The sequence below is a fragment of the Panthera pardus genome, unplaced genomic scaffold (genome assembly GCF_024362965.1).
Source record: "Panthera pardus isolate Hobbes unplaced genomic scaffold, ASM2436296v1 HiC_scaffold_6, whole genome shotgun sequence".
Lineage (NCBI taxonomy): Eukaryota > Metazoa > Chordata > Mammalia > Carnivora > Felidae > Panthera > Panthera pardus.
Window position 1 is genome coordinate 53,645,960 of NW_026526991.1, and position 14,706 is coordinate 53,660,665.

The 14,706-nt window shown below is 33.7% G+C and overlaps 1 protein-coding gene across 7 annotated transcripts in view; it reads right to left on the reverse strand.

Annotated features, from left to right (window-relative positions):
* USP15 (ubiquitin specific peptidase 15) overlaps positions 1 to 14,706 on the reverse strand; it is a 117,208-nt gene that overhangs the window by 22,381 nt on the left and 80,121 nt on the right. The window contains exon 2 of one of the 7 annotated variants that reach the window (XM_053895840.1): positions 3,604 to 3,749. The exons of 4 other annotated variants lie outside the window; for them this stretch is intronic. Coding sequence is in view for 1 of the 3 variants with exons in the window: in XM_053895842.1 (XP_053751817.1) it covers positions 3,735 to 3,749 (15 nt within the window). In the remaining 2 variants the exon portion in view is untranslated. Of the gene's footprint in view, positions 1 to 3,603; positions 3,750 to 14,706 lie in introns of those variants that run through there. 2 more of the 7 variants (XM_053895842.1, XR_008419725.1) reach the window with 2 other exon arrangements.

Consider the following 14,706-nt stretch of genomic DNA (forward strand, 5'->3'; position numbering starts at 1 on the left):
ACCATAATATCAATTATATGTATATCTCCAGCACTCAGTATGTGTACAATAAACACACGTTTAACAAAACATGTTTTTGCCTATATATACAAATGTTTTTATCCTTTTGGCTTTTTAAATCTTTTCCTTCAATGTTTGGCACAGAGCAAATTTTTCTTGAATGAATTATTACTTAGGGAGGCAAAAATATATTAGCTGGTAATGGATAATCTCAAAAACTTCATCAAGCACTTCTACCTGATTTAATGGTTTAAATCACTTGGTTTAAATTATATAAACCAAAAGAAGGACAGCACCTATTAAAAACTTGCCCATGCTTTTGTGTGACTCTTGATCTCAGGGTTGTGAGCCTGAGCCCCACAGTAGAGATTATGTAAAATAAATAAACTGAAACATACAAACAAGCAAACACCAAAAAACTTTCCCATCCTTTTAACTTTCATTCAATTCACTATCTACTTTGTAGTGGGTCTCTGCTTGGATTTTTTTTTAAAGTCGTTGATACAGAGACCAATGATTATTTTCAAAGTGACACAAGCCATTTTGAAGATGACTATAATTGAACATTAACAAACTAAAAACAAAACACAGTTTTAATAAGTGCTTGTATTACTTATCAAGATATCATAACCAATATATTTTGAGGTAACCCTTATGTTTAAATTAAAAAAAAGCATTCTATTTGTTAAACATAATTTTTAAAAAATTTAAGTATAGTTGACACACAATGTTACATTAGTTTCAGATGTACACCAGAACATACTGTGTTAAGAAACTCACAAGCTACATTTTTCTAAAAATTTATACAAACATATATAAATACAGAAATTCAATAGACAGTTTAAGTGTTCTACTAATGCACATATCATAGTAGTTTAAAAACTGAAACTGATGTCAGACTTTTCTTTCTCATATTGTAAAATACAATACTTTTCTCCCTCACCTTGAAATTATTATTCTGGGAATCATTATATTCTTGGAGTAGTATAAAGACCACCTAAAATACTAAAAGTTCTCTTTTAATTTTTGGTATAAATTTCAAGGTATAATTAGAATACAGGTCAAACAACTAAAGTATTTCCATGCCTCAAGTGTTGTCAGTATTCAATGCCATCACCGTGGCAGAAGTAAGAAGGTAGTTTCTTAATATTGGTCATACTGCAGTTTGAGTTATAATTTATACAATTCATTCTATCTTTTAACATGGGGCTATCTTAGAAGAATGAACATCTTTGACAAATACAAGAAAACTGGACATTTGGACTAGTTGCCACTAAATACAGTGTTTTAAAGAATAAAGATTTTGGTTAGTTCAATAATAAAAACAACAATAACCATAGTTCTGAAGCATCTCTCTCAAAGATTCCTCTGCTATAACAAGTATCACTTTTCCATCTGATTGGGACTGTCCCAAAATAATTCCTTTCTTAAGACATATACAGACAAAGGGAATTTCTCCTTTTAACATGTAAGATACTTTATTGAGTGACATAATATGGACCTGAAATCACACGTTTTATGCACCTATGTGGATATATTTCTCACTCTCAATGATTCTTGAACTGCAGAACAGAACTCATCCTTTCCTAACATAAACGGTTTCTCCTAGCAAAACCTGGAATACAGATATAAATCTATTGTAAAAACAAAAGGGATTACATAAATAGTATTAGTATGTTATTTTATGGCTACTTATGAGTTTTGTGATGTTCTACCAGTCATATGCCATTTTGAGCTTCACCTTTGTTAATTCAGATTTCAACTACCTGACATTGACAGATACCAACACTTCAGTATTTCAAGGAGAGCTACCTCTTACAACTCACCACCAAAAAAACTGAAGTTCAAGTATGAAGTGATGTGACTCATAATAAAACACAGATCTTAAGCCACATTTTACTTATATCAAATGGTGCCTACAGTGGTTTTTACAATTGGTAGAATTTTATCAAACACTATGTTAAAAATAAAGCAATAAACAGAATGAAGAGAAGGATTCTGTACCAGTAGTCTCAATTCTTAATGTAAAAAGGAGTAAGTAAAAACTTACAGTAATGAACAAGCAAAATTGCTTTAGTTAAAAAACTAAATTTCACATTTAGTAGATGTTAAAGAGTTTTGGTATTCATTAATTTAAATTAGTCTTTGTGATAAAACAACCAGTTGGTTAACTGGAAGGTCAGGACATAAGTTAGTATGAAAAATTGGTTTATCCATGAGGAATGAGAATGCCTGGGTATGTGCAAGCCAGTCATTTTGTGAGCAGACATGACTACTAAGTATCTGTTCCTGAAAGTGGCTCTGTGGTTCTCTACCTGTGCTTACATATGCATTTAAAATAGAAACCCCAAGTAATAAGAGTATTCTTGAATGTGAATTTGAATTAGGAGTCTTAAGACATATTACTCCTTAGTTTAATGTATTAAGATTGAACCTTAGCCATGTACTTCTTCCTCCCTTTCTTAGAATGTTCTTCCCCTGTAAGAAATTCCTATTCTTTAACACTCATGTCAGTATCTCTTACAACATTTTATCTTGCTCAGCACCTCAAGGAAGAACTAATATTACTTCTTCTGAGCAAACTCTATACCTTGAACTCACTTACACTGTGCTTATTTTGAAAGCAGCCTCCATGTCTATTTCACCTTTGTACCTCAGGGTCTACAGCACAATGCCTGACACATACCTTAATAAAGGTGTGTTGAATGAATGAAAACTTGTATGACAGAAAGACTGGAAGCTGTCCTTACAGAAACTGAGAACAGTGGGAAAACACTAGACTAAAGAGAACTGAATTACACCCTGGTATATAACTATAACGTATCTAAAAGTTCTGTAAGTTCAAAAACAAAAGTCCCAGTAATGCCTAGGCAGGCTTTTCTTATGAAGAAAAACAGCTACTGTGAATGCCCCAAGCTATCAGGATAAATCCATGTAAGTCAAAGACATGTGAAGGAAGAGTATTTGGAAATATATTTTTATCAAGACTCCTCACTAAATCTTCAACCTAGAATGAGGTATAAAAATTCTGAAGAGAGTTCTTCTAAATAATCGAATGTCTCAACCAGTGGACATTTTGCCATATGGTTCAATGTATATAGAACTTTAACCACTGCCACCATGAAGAACTATTTTTAAAAAGAATGCATATACCATTCAACTATTTTATAAAGTAATAATTCTCTATGAAAAACTCTCTGGTTACAAATTTCCATACATCTAAAATTGGAATATTATGTGAGGTTATGATTTTCTTTCATTATTTAATTAGCTGGAAAGGCTACAATGCTCTGTACATAAGTTTTCCTTATACACACATGCACAAATCCTATTGCTCTTACATTATTTTCAAAAAGTTCTTCCGTTAAATATGTTCTGATCAATAAGACTGATGTTTCTAGAGTTCTCTGGAAAAAATTAATGACTCATAAGAGTCTCAATTTTGTATTTCACTATAAATTTCTATATCATTTTTTAATTGATGAAGTGAAATAAAGTTCTACTATATAACCAAATCTCAAGTCTGTAATCAACATATTTTAGGAAATGAATAATTAATAGCCATCCCAATAACTTGTAACGAATCTGGAATTTCCCCAGTACCTGGAAAATAGCCAAAGTAATCCCCTTCAAAAAGAGAAAGTTGTCTTTTGTAATGCTGAATATGAACCACTCCCTTTCTGTTCAGGTGCTCCAGAAGCCCAATTTTCAAGTGATCATGTATGCTCACTATTTTAGTAAACCGGTAACTAGAACAGGAAAGAAAACAAACTTAATTTTTGATTACCTAAAGCTCTGAGTTGTGTAACTCATTCTGTAACTGATCAAAATGTAATGCCACTCACACCCTTTAAAAAAAAAGTAGCTATACCTTCAAACTAACCAATACTAAAAATAAAAACCCAATCTAAAATGAGGAAACCATATTCTTTTCTTATAATTTAAAAAATTACACCTGAAGTGACCTTAGAATAATCCAATATTTTTTTCCTGGATTTTAATATTAGATGGATAAAGAATTTCCAGATTTGCCATGCTATCGTTTTTCACTTTGTCATGACAACAGTATAGACATTCTAAAAAGGTCTGAATTCTGAAGCATTTCTGTAAATACTGGGACATTGGCTCTAGTTCTGTAATGAAACAGTGGATGAGAAAGGAAAGTATGATGTAGATTTTTACAATGAAGAAGTATAAATATAAGCCTGCCCCTTCATCAAGTAAATTTTAAAAATGAAGTATTTTTAAGACACCTGATATTTTATTCTTCGTTACTTTTTCCCTTAGGAAAGGCCAATCTCGTTACATTTGAGAGATCAATTCTGAAGCTTCTCCACATATTTTGGGAAAGCATATACAATCATTCTATTTTGCTTTTCATTTCCAATCTCCCTCCAAGCTTTCTTTAAAAAATAAATTCAGGTAAGTAAAATATAAGTGGGAATAAATTTATTTATTTAAAAAAACCCCAAAAAACCAAAACTTCTGTTTTTCCCTCTCCCAACTAGTCAGAGAAGAGAGAACTGACATACACTCAACTTAAAATATTGGAACTTTACATAAAATAGTTTCAAAGGCTGCATTTTTGAATTGGACAAAGATAATGTTCTAACAATGTAATGTATGTTATTAACCTGGTCACTATGCTTAAGACATAAATTAAATTTAAGTTCCTGCTGTCACCCTTTCTTTCAAATTCTATGAAATTTCTTCTTCATACAATACTTAAATTCAATAAAGAATTATTATGAAAGCTCTGGGAAATAGGAGAACTAATGGGGAACATTTTGTGGGCTAACAAAGAAATAGTGTTATTTTTTTCTCTAATCTATAAAATTGAGGAAGGAGAATTCTAAGTTTGTGAAAAGGTCTACCCTGTTACTGGCAGTAAGTAAAGCTTATAACTAGAGATTTCAATGTTAAAAAAGCCATGATTATGTAAAGACATTAATTTTCATACTAAAAGCTATCAGCAGAAACTAGACGGAAGATCTATTTTTAATATAAGTAAATTTGAAAGCTTCTGAGATGATTATACCAACAACAATACTGCAAGTTTCAGGCAGATGTATTTTAGTGAGGTTTTCAAACTACTCAGCTATAGCATCAATTGTCTAGAAAAAAATTTTTTTTTGGTAAGAGGCTATTTAATGAGTGATTTTATGTTTAATATTATTTATAGGAAGCAAGCTAAAATCAAATGGTTCTAATAATATTAATAAACTTTAGTATAAATTGTATTTATTTTAAAGAACTAAAGCATATGAATTCAATTGTAATATTTAGTATTATTATCTGCTCTACACTGTTAATAATTCAAAACTGGCTCACAATGAAATGAATGCCACTATTTTAGGCAAGCAAGATGAAGGACTTTAGAAAAAGCAATGGTTCTTCATAATTTTGTGTGTGGTTCAGTGCCTTGCACATAATATTCAGTATAGAAACATTTTTGAAAAAATAAGTATCACAAATTTCTGATTCACTGATCTTTTAGTTTCCCTGTGAAGGCATACATGAAAGGATAGCAGAAATTTTTCACAAAGTTTAACTGAATTTTTACATTCTTTAAGGAAAATCACCAAGTCATGTACTTCTCTTCATTATTTCATTACACTAGACCCCAAACTGACAATAAATACTTCAGCTGAGTTGAAAAAGAAGTTTAAGGACCATGTAATAGCATGAACTATGAAGGGTTTCTGATTATTTTCATAATCCAAAAGAACTTTAAATTTATCTAAATAATCACTCAACAGATATTTATTAGGAACAGAAGATTATTATTTGAAGAGTTTCTAGTAATATAAAAATAATGTTCCAAAAGGATTTTTTCCTATCATTCACTGTGCATTCACGGAACTAGTTGCGTGGGACTGGGGTCTGCCAGGCTGGGGTTAACATAGCAGCCCGACGCAAGTGCCATCAGACTGGTTACACCGGTGGAACCTAACACTGTATTATTTCTTGAACTTTATATATAGCTGGGTTTCTGACTTACTCGGTTGCAAGAAGTAAATATATATAAAATGTGCTATTATTCTTTTTAAAATTAATGTGCTCTTTTGGAGTTAGACAGCTCCAGAAAGATCATTAATCTGGTCCAGGTGAAGTTCTAAACATTTCTGGTAAATTTTCTAATGCAGTATTTCTCTGTTTATGTGAAAGAACTAATTTCTTAACAATTTCCAAATCATCATAGACTGAGACTTTTATAAAGTACAGTAAAAATGAACCACTAGAAAAATGAAATAAAAAATGACATACAAAAAAACAAAGCCTCATCTTCTATTATGAGATTTAATAGATATAAAATACCCTGACTAAGTTGCTAGAAAAGTTTTAGATCACTTATACTTAATTTCTATGCTTATTTGTCAACCATACTGTCTCATCCATAGACAGACTCTGAGAAATACTGTTCTAATCATTATCTGGCATTATGCTAAACATTGGGGATATAAAAGAAAACCAAAGACAGTCTCTACTTTCATGACTCTCACTGTGTAATAGGTATTTATCCAGAAGAAAGAGAGAAAAGGGAGGAGAGATAGAGATGTGGGAAAGGCAACGAGGGAAAAGGAAGGAGTATACACAAACAAGTTTGATACATAACAAATTCCAAGAACCTTTAGTTTTGGCTTAAGAGGTAGGAAAAGCCCCATTTGGGTTTTATCCTTTAGGTGATGAGAAGCAAGTTTTAAGCAAAGAGGTAAATAATTATATTTGCATTTTAAAACGACGACTCTGGAAGCAATGCACTAAATGGAGAGGAAGAGGATAAATGAAGGAATAAAGATAGGAGTTAGAGATATATTTCAACAGGTCACATAAAAGATGCTCAAGTACTCAAATATTGTACTGACAGTAGAAGAGAAGATGGATGGAAGTGATGCTAAGAGGTAGTGAAATGAACAGGATCTGGGGAGAGTCTCAAGTTTTTGACTTGGGTTAGTGGGTGGACAGTTGCAACTAGGGGAGTATGAGATAAAAGGATCAGGTTTCTTGGGAGAGTGTTTGGTCTTAGTAGCCAAGGTTAGTTTAAGTGTAATATTATCTAGGCAGAAATGTCCATCTAATTGTTATATACTGGAAGGAAACTCAGGAGGGAGAATTATAGTAGAGACAGATTTGAGATTTGTCAGTTAAAGTGGATGTCAACATCTCAAAGGTAAAGAGTGACATCTCAAAGGTAAAGAGGCTACAAACAACCCTGCAAACAGAAGGTCAAGAATGACTTTATCAAAAGCAATTTTTTGGGGGTGGTATGATGGTCACAGTGATGACATAACAATAGTTGATAACTGCATATTGTTTACCAGGTACCAAGCACTTGTTAAACAATTTATCTTCATTTAACAGATGAAGAAACTAAAAAGTTTCTTATTTCACACAACCAAGTGGCAGAACTAGGTTTTGAATCCAAGCAGTCAGGTTCCAAAACCTATGCTTGTAACTACTATGCTATGCTGCAGAGGACTACTGAATGGAAGATGAGAAAGTAGGAAGAAAGTACAAACCATTATTTTCAGTTTTCAAGGTTAAGAGTCCTCTTCACTCCTCACTTAGAAGAAGAAGAAAAAAGACTTGACGATATATATATGCTGAAAGGAACACAGTGAAAATGTGAGGTAAAAGGTACATAACAAAGATATGATGATTAATGGAACAAGTCTCAGGGAAGATAGCAAAGGTCCCAGGAAGATGGTGGTATAATCATGATGACACAGACACTTCAGGTATGGTACAATGAGAATAAGAGGAATCTTAAAATGTTCTAGCTTACTATTAAGAATTTCCTTATAAACAATTAGTAACATTTTGGTTAAAAATTTATAATTTCTTTTAAAAAGTTATTGAAAACTTTTTCTTGTCAAAGTATATAATAATTAGGTCCTGGGCAATTACCGAAGAATCATTCATAATACTTTAATTACATACCAAATCTGTAACAACAACTATATATATATATTTATATTTACATATATAAATAGATATATATTTACATTCATATATACATAATGAACATACGTGTGTATATAGATTAGTGCATGTGTGTCAGTGATTCAGTTTATTTTCAAAGCAACATCTCTCTAAATGAAAGCCAGAGACAGACTTTCAATTTTTAATTATACACGACATGGTTATAAAGCAGTGATTTTCTGGTAAACCCTTCAAGTTCAAATGAACATCATCTTTGATGTAATCACTTTAGAAGGCTGTATGTTTTCTTGATACTGTCATTGCTCAAAATATTTTAGGTACTTTTCGTTAGAGCTGGCACACATATGAAAAAGCATTAATATCTAGCATACAGTGGGTGCCAATATGTGTTTCATGTGTGTATACTCAATGAGCTTTTTTGTATGGTAACACAGATTTGTTTTCATTTTTTTAATGTTTATTTTTGAGACAGTGCGAGAAGGGGAGGCGCAGAGCGGGGGGGGGGGGGAGGGGGGGGAGGGAGATACAGAATCTGAAGCAGGCCCCAGGCTCTGAGCTGTCAGCACAGAGGCCAACATGGGGCTCAAACCCATGAACTGTGAGATCCTAACCCAAGCTCAAGTCAGACGCTAACTGAATGAGTCACTCAGGCACCCCCTGGTATGGTAAAATAGATTTCTAATGTAGGGATTTTTGTGGTAGAAAATTATGGGAACAAGCATGAGCTGTAATGTTGTATTTGTACCTTTGGTAATTCAGTGTTATTTTTATGACCAGATGAATAAAAGGGAAGTCATTATGAATAGTGTACTTTATCAAATAAAATCAAGGCCTGACTCAAAAGTCACCTCCTTGGTGAAGCCTCACTTATTTCCCAGGGGCTCATTTTTCTTTGCTTCTGTAACATTTGGCTGATCATGCTTTCTATCATATCCCATACTGTGTCTTATTTATTTATACGTCTATTTCATTCACAACACCAAGAACTTCTAAGAGCACAGGCAGTCTTTTTCAATTCTATTACTAATGGCTAGAATACTGTTTGGTACCCAGAGACTCAGTGGATGTTTGTTGGATTAGCTAAATAAATTACCCCGATAAAAACAAGACAACTAGTTTAGCTGCTCTTAATTCCTTTGCCCTTTCTCTCTCCAACCCTAGATAAACCCAGTTACCTACTATATGAACCCAGTCATCTACTGTATGCACCATGTAGCTAAATACTGCTAGAGAAAATTTCAAGTGAATAAACCCACACCGTTCTAAATTGATCTCCAGACTGAAATGAGATTTCAATACTGCCAAGCAATCTTACTCTTTCATTCTTAGCAAATAACCTGGTCTCATATTTTTAGGATAATGAAAGTCAACACAAAATCTAGAAACTACTTATAAACAATCTTCTTTTCTCCTGTTGGCAACAGCAGTGTTTTTACTCCACTCAAATGTTACATTTTAAAGCTTAGTCTTGGGACCTCTTTTTCATAGATGCCCTCATTTAGATGCAACTATACCTGATATTAAATATCATCTATAAGCAGCCATATTTCCATTGCTAACCTAAGCCTCTGGTCTGTATTCCTTGTTAGAATATCTATCTGCCTATAATGTATCTAACTTGGGATGTTTCATGGTTGTCACAAACTGAATATGCCTAAAAAAATTAACTCATATTCTTCTCCCTACCCGAAATTTGCTCCTGCTACTGTGCCCCTCCTCCCATCACTCCAATTTCGTTAAATGGCTATAATTATGATGCACAAGCCAGTACCTAGAGACAAACGTGACTTTCTTCACTTTTCATTAACTCGAGTTCCTTCTACATATCAAACATTGTTCTAGGTAACAGAAGTACAGCAGTGACTCCTGTGTTCATGGAGGATGTATGTGAGAGAGAGGTAGGAGGAGGTAGACAGATATTTGGGGCTATAGCAGTGACTAAAACAAAGGCCCTGAGCTCATGGAGTGTGTGTGTGTGTGTGTGTGTGTGTGTGTGTGAAGTAGGCAAAGGCAGACAGACAAAAAACCCAAATATGTAGAGAGCATATGAGGTGGTCATGGCTGATGTATGGAATGTGGAGAGGGTGGTTACTACTGCATATAAAGTGAGTGTGAAGGTTCTGACTGATAATAAGAGACCTAAGGAAGAGAGAGAACAAGGATATAAGTATCTGGAGGAAGAAATTCCAGGGCTAGGAAATTCTAAGTTCAGAGATCCTGAGGCATGAACATTCTTGGCATCACAAGACTAGGGCTAATAAGGATGGAGAAAAGGGAACATGGAAGAAAGTGGAAGGAAATAAGATAGCATGCAGCCAATATCATACAGCGCCTTGTATCTGTTTTAAAAACTTCACCTTGGTTGAGTGAAATACGAAAGCATTTAGTATTACAGACAAGGAGTAATGGAAATGCCTTAGGTTTGAACAGGATAGCTTTGGCTGCTCTTTTGAGAAAAGGTCATGGGGATGAAGAATGTAAGCAGATAAATCAGCTAGGAGATAACTGCAATAAATCAGATGAAATTACGGTAGCCTAAGAATCTTTAATGCTTTCATAATACATTAAAATCCAAATTCCCCCTACATGATCTGGCTTTGCCTACTTCTTCAGACTCATTTTATACCACTCCCGTTCAAATATTATTCCACAGGTTACTACTCATCTTTTGGCTCCTCAAACTTGCCTGTCCTAGAGGCTTTGCACACGTTACTGCTCTCCATCTAACTTCAACTCTCACCTAATTCACACCTAATTCATGAGTTCTTTGGTCATAACTCAAATGTTACTTATGGACAGTATGACACCCAGATCAAGCAGGTATTCTCCAAGTTCTTGTTATTTTCTCAGAGCACCCCATTTTTCTTCTTCATGCTGCTTATCAGAATTCATGATTTATTTAATGTTTATCTTCTCTACTAGACTATGCTCCATGGAAACAAATACAGTTTTGTTCACAATGTTACAATTAGTCCCTACGAAAGGAACTTAGTAGGCCCTCAATAAATATGTGCTGAGTAAATGAATGGATGAATTCATAAGTATATTTGATTAAAAAGAATTACCCAGCTTGATCACCTACAATATTCTGAAGATAATGTTCTGAAAAACTTCAGGTTTTTGAAAATCAACTTCATCATCAAAGAAGAGAAATATCAATGATATTAAGAAAAAGGAAAGCAATTCCAAAAGGAGTTTTTAAAATGTGCTGAACACTCTATCAAATGAGTAAATGTGTATATAATCTCCTACAAAACTATTTTGATCTGTACAAAAGTAACACTACTTTTGGGGGACCATCTTGTATTAAGGGGACCATATACTTGGCCTAGATAAAAAACATTTTTAATGGCTGTACAATATGTATACTTAAGGCCACTGAACTGTACATTAAAATGATTAAAATAGTAAATTTTATGTTATGTATACCTGACCACAATTAAGTATTTTTATGCATTTCTTACAAGTTGATTAGTATAATTTTGACAGATACATTATCTCAGAATGTTTGGAATAACAACTGAGTTTTAACTCACTTATTAACTTGTTCTAGACAAAATCACTTAAACTTTCCTTGCCTCAATTTTTTCATCAGTGAAATAAGGATACCTTATGCCCTGTCAGACCTCTGTGAAGAGGAAATTAAGAAAGTGACAATGATATAAAAACCTGCACTCTGCAAAGAAGGGTACTGTTTTCAGAGGCTGCAGGTTCTTTACTGGGCTGTTAATTTTTAATATGAGTTTAGGGAAATGAATAATTTATTTCAAATATTATTATTAAGTAATGGTTTTCAGTAACCAACTCACTGACCCTCTCCCTGCCCCATATAGCATAGTTTACAAATCACTGTTAAGAATTTATTGATATTACTTAGCAACTGGTTTCCATATATGTATACACTACTAAAGGAATATGTAACTAAGCAATTATTTGTAAAGTGACTAATGAAGTGGTTCATGAGCAATAAGCATACTCACAAACTATTTCTACGCAAAAACTAAAACAGAAAGGTGATTTTAAGATAAAGGACATTAAAAAGAAAAAGAGTCCAGAAGATTAGGGAGGTTTTAGTAATAAATATAGCACAGCTTCAGTTGACCAGTTTATATGTATACATTAAAACAAATAGACAAAAGATAACAAAACAAGCCCTTAAGAGGGATTTAGAGGGGATCTAGTGTGCCTTTCCTTTTCTTAAGGCTCTATCAGTCCAATATCCTATATTTTCTAGTGACACTATTCCATAATAGCAATTTAGAATTTAGACTATAAGCCTGACACATTTTAGAATCTTCCAACTATAAAGTGTTGAATATTAGTGTATATTTAATAAAGGAGGAAATAGATCTTAGAAAACATTCTGCCATCAAGAAAATCAACTGTTTGATTTTTAGGTGATAGAAGTAAATCTGGAACCACTTCCACTTTGTTTTTTTTTTTTTGGTTTTTATTTTTAGAAGGGAGGAAAGTTGTAGTTATTGTTATAAATTATAGATTGACATTTCTTACATTTTCCTTTGATTACAAATAAACATCCTTTTTAAAAAAATGTTTATTTTTGAGAGAGTGAGTGAGCGAGCAGGAGGGGCAGAGAGAGAAAGACAGAGAGAATCTCAAGCAGGCTCCGTGCTGTCAGCATGAAGCCTGACGTGGGTCTCAAACTCATGAACTGAGAGATCATGACCTGAGCCAAAATCAAGAGTTAGACGCTCAACTGAGCCACCCAGGCACCCCATAAATACCTTTTTTTTTTTTTTTTTTTTCTTAGTTTATTTCGAGAGAAAGAGAGCACGAGCATGAGCGGATTAGGATCAGAGAGATGAGACAGAGACTCCCAAGTAGGCTCTGTGCTGTCAGGACATAGCCTGGAACAGGGGCTCGATTTCACAAACTGAGACCATCACCTGAGCCAAAATCAAGAATTGGATGCTTAACTGACTGAGCCACCCAGGTGCCCCTACAAATAAATATCCTTACAACAATTATTAAAATCATTACAAGAAGGGCACCTGGCTGGCTCACTCCATGGAGCATGTGGACCTTGAAACTGGGATTGTGAGCTTGAGCCCCATGTTGGGTATAGAGATTACTTAAAAATTAAAAAAAAAAAAAAATCAATACAAGATATTTTAGTCTGACTGTATTAACCACTGCTACAAGGTGTGATCACTGTAAGTAATCCTTCCTAGTGAGTATATGTAAATTGGTGTTGATCTTTTTATAGCCAGAATAATGTAGAAACAATTCTGTATTAGAATCAGGTGTAATTATTTACAACTCCTTGAAATCATCCCTCTATTTCTCCACAATCTATACTTAATGTCATTTCCTATTATAGAATTAGGGGCAGATAAAACATTTAAGTCTATATTAATTCAGAAGTTGAAGCATTAATCCTAGAGAAATTTGTATTTTCATTCAGAAAATGTGAAGAGCAGACAAATAAGTTTGATTGCTTCAGTATCTGATTTTAAGAAAGGCATCTTTTCTTAAGGAAACTACTCCTGCAATCATTATTGCTAGCTAACTCGGATGTAAATTAAAAACTAAAAAAAAATTTTTTTAAATTTTAAGAAGGCATGTTTTCATGACAAAAAAATCACTATGAGCCAAGTTACACAGGTTCAAGTCATTCTTTTAAAGATACCATTTCTCCCCCAGTCATGAAAACTATATTCTTACAGAACTATGCTATATATATTCTTCCCCCAAATAAAATGCCTGACAAATCAGGTTTTCCTTTTCCACCCCCTTCTCTTTTTTTTTTTCCAAGTTTATTTATTTTTTAAGTTTATTTATTCTGAGAGAGAGAACGTGCAAACAGGGGAGGGGCTGAGTGAGAGAATTCCAAGCAGGCTCTGTGCTAACAGCGGGAACTCAAACTCACGAACCGTGACATCATGACCCAAACTGAAATCAAGAGTCAGACACTTAACTGACTGAGCCACCCGGGTGCATCCTCCTTTCTCTTTCTGAAAGAAGGGGTGACTTCTCTCTTACCCTAGCTCAAACAAAGAGAAAAGTAAAAACATTGGTATCTGTGTTGAGAAAGTGAATGGTTCTAATATAAGTAAGGTCATTTCCATTTTACATCAAAATGGAAAGAAGACCCAAGTGAGCTGCCATTTGATAGATGATTCAACATATTTTTGATGATAGTGCCATGTAATTTTTGGCACATAATATGGGAGGAACACAAATAACTGATTTTAATTTCCTGTATTAGATACGTCAAGTACAGCATAGCGAATACAGTTAATAATTTTGTAATAACTTTGCATGGTGACAGACGATTATTTTGTAACATATACAAATATCAAATCATTATGTAGTACACATGAAACTAACATAATATTGTATGCCATTTATCATTTTTTAAAAATCTGCCCTATGAAGAAATATTTGAATTTTTAGCTATATTCTGTTTATTAGAAGAAGTCATTTCCTCAAGATCCTCAACTGTTTTTAAAAAAAAAAATTTTTTTAACGTTTTATTTATTTTTGAGACAGAGAGAGACAGAGCATGAACAGGGGAGGGTCAGCGAGAGGGAGACACAGAATCTGAAACAGGCTCTAGGCTCTGAGCTGTCAGCACAGAGCCCGACGCGAGGCTCGAACTCACAGACCGCGAGATCATGACCTGAGCCGAAGTCGGCCGCCCAACCGACTGAGCCACCCAGGCGCCCCTCAACTGTTTTTTTTTTAAATTCTTATGTCTCAGGGGTTAAATGATTCTTTTTTTGATGAAAACCATTTCAT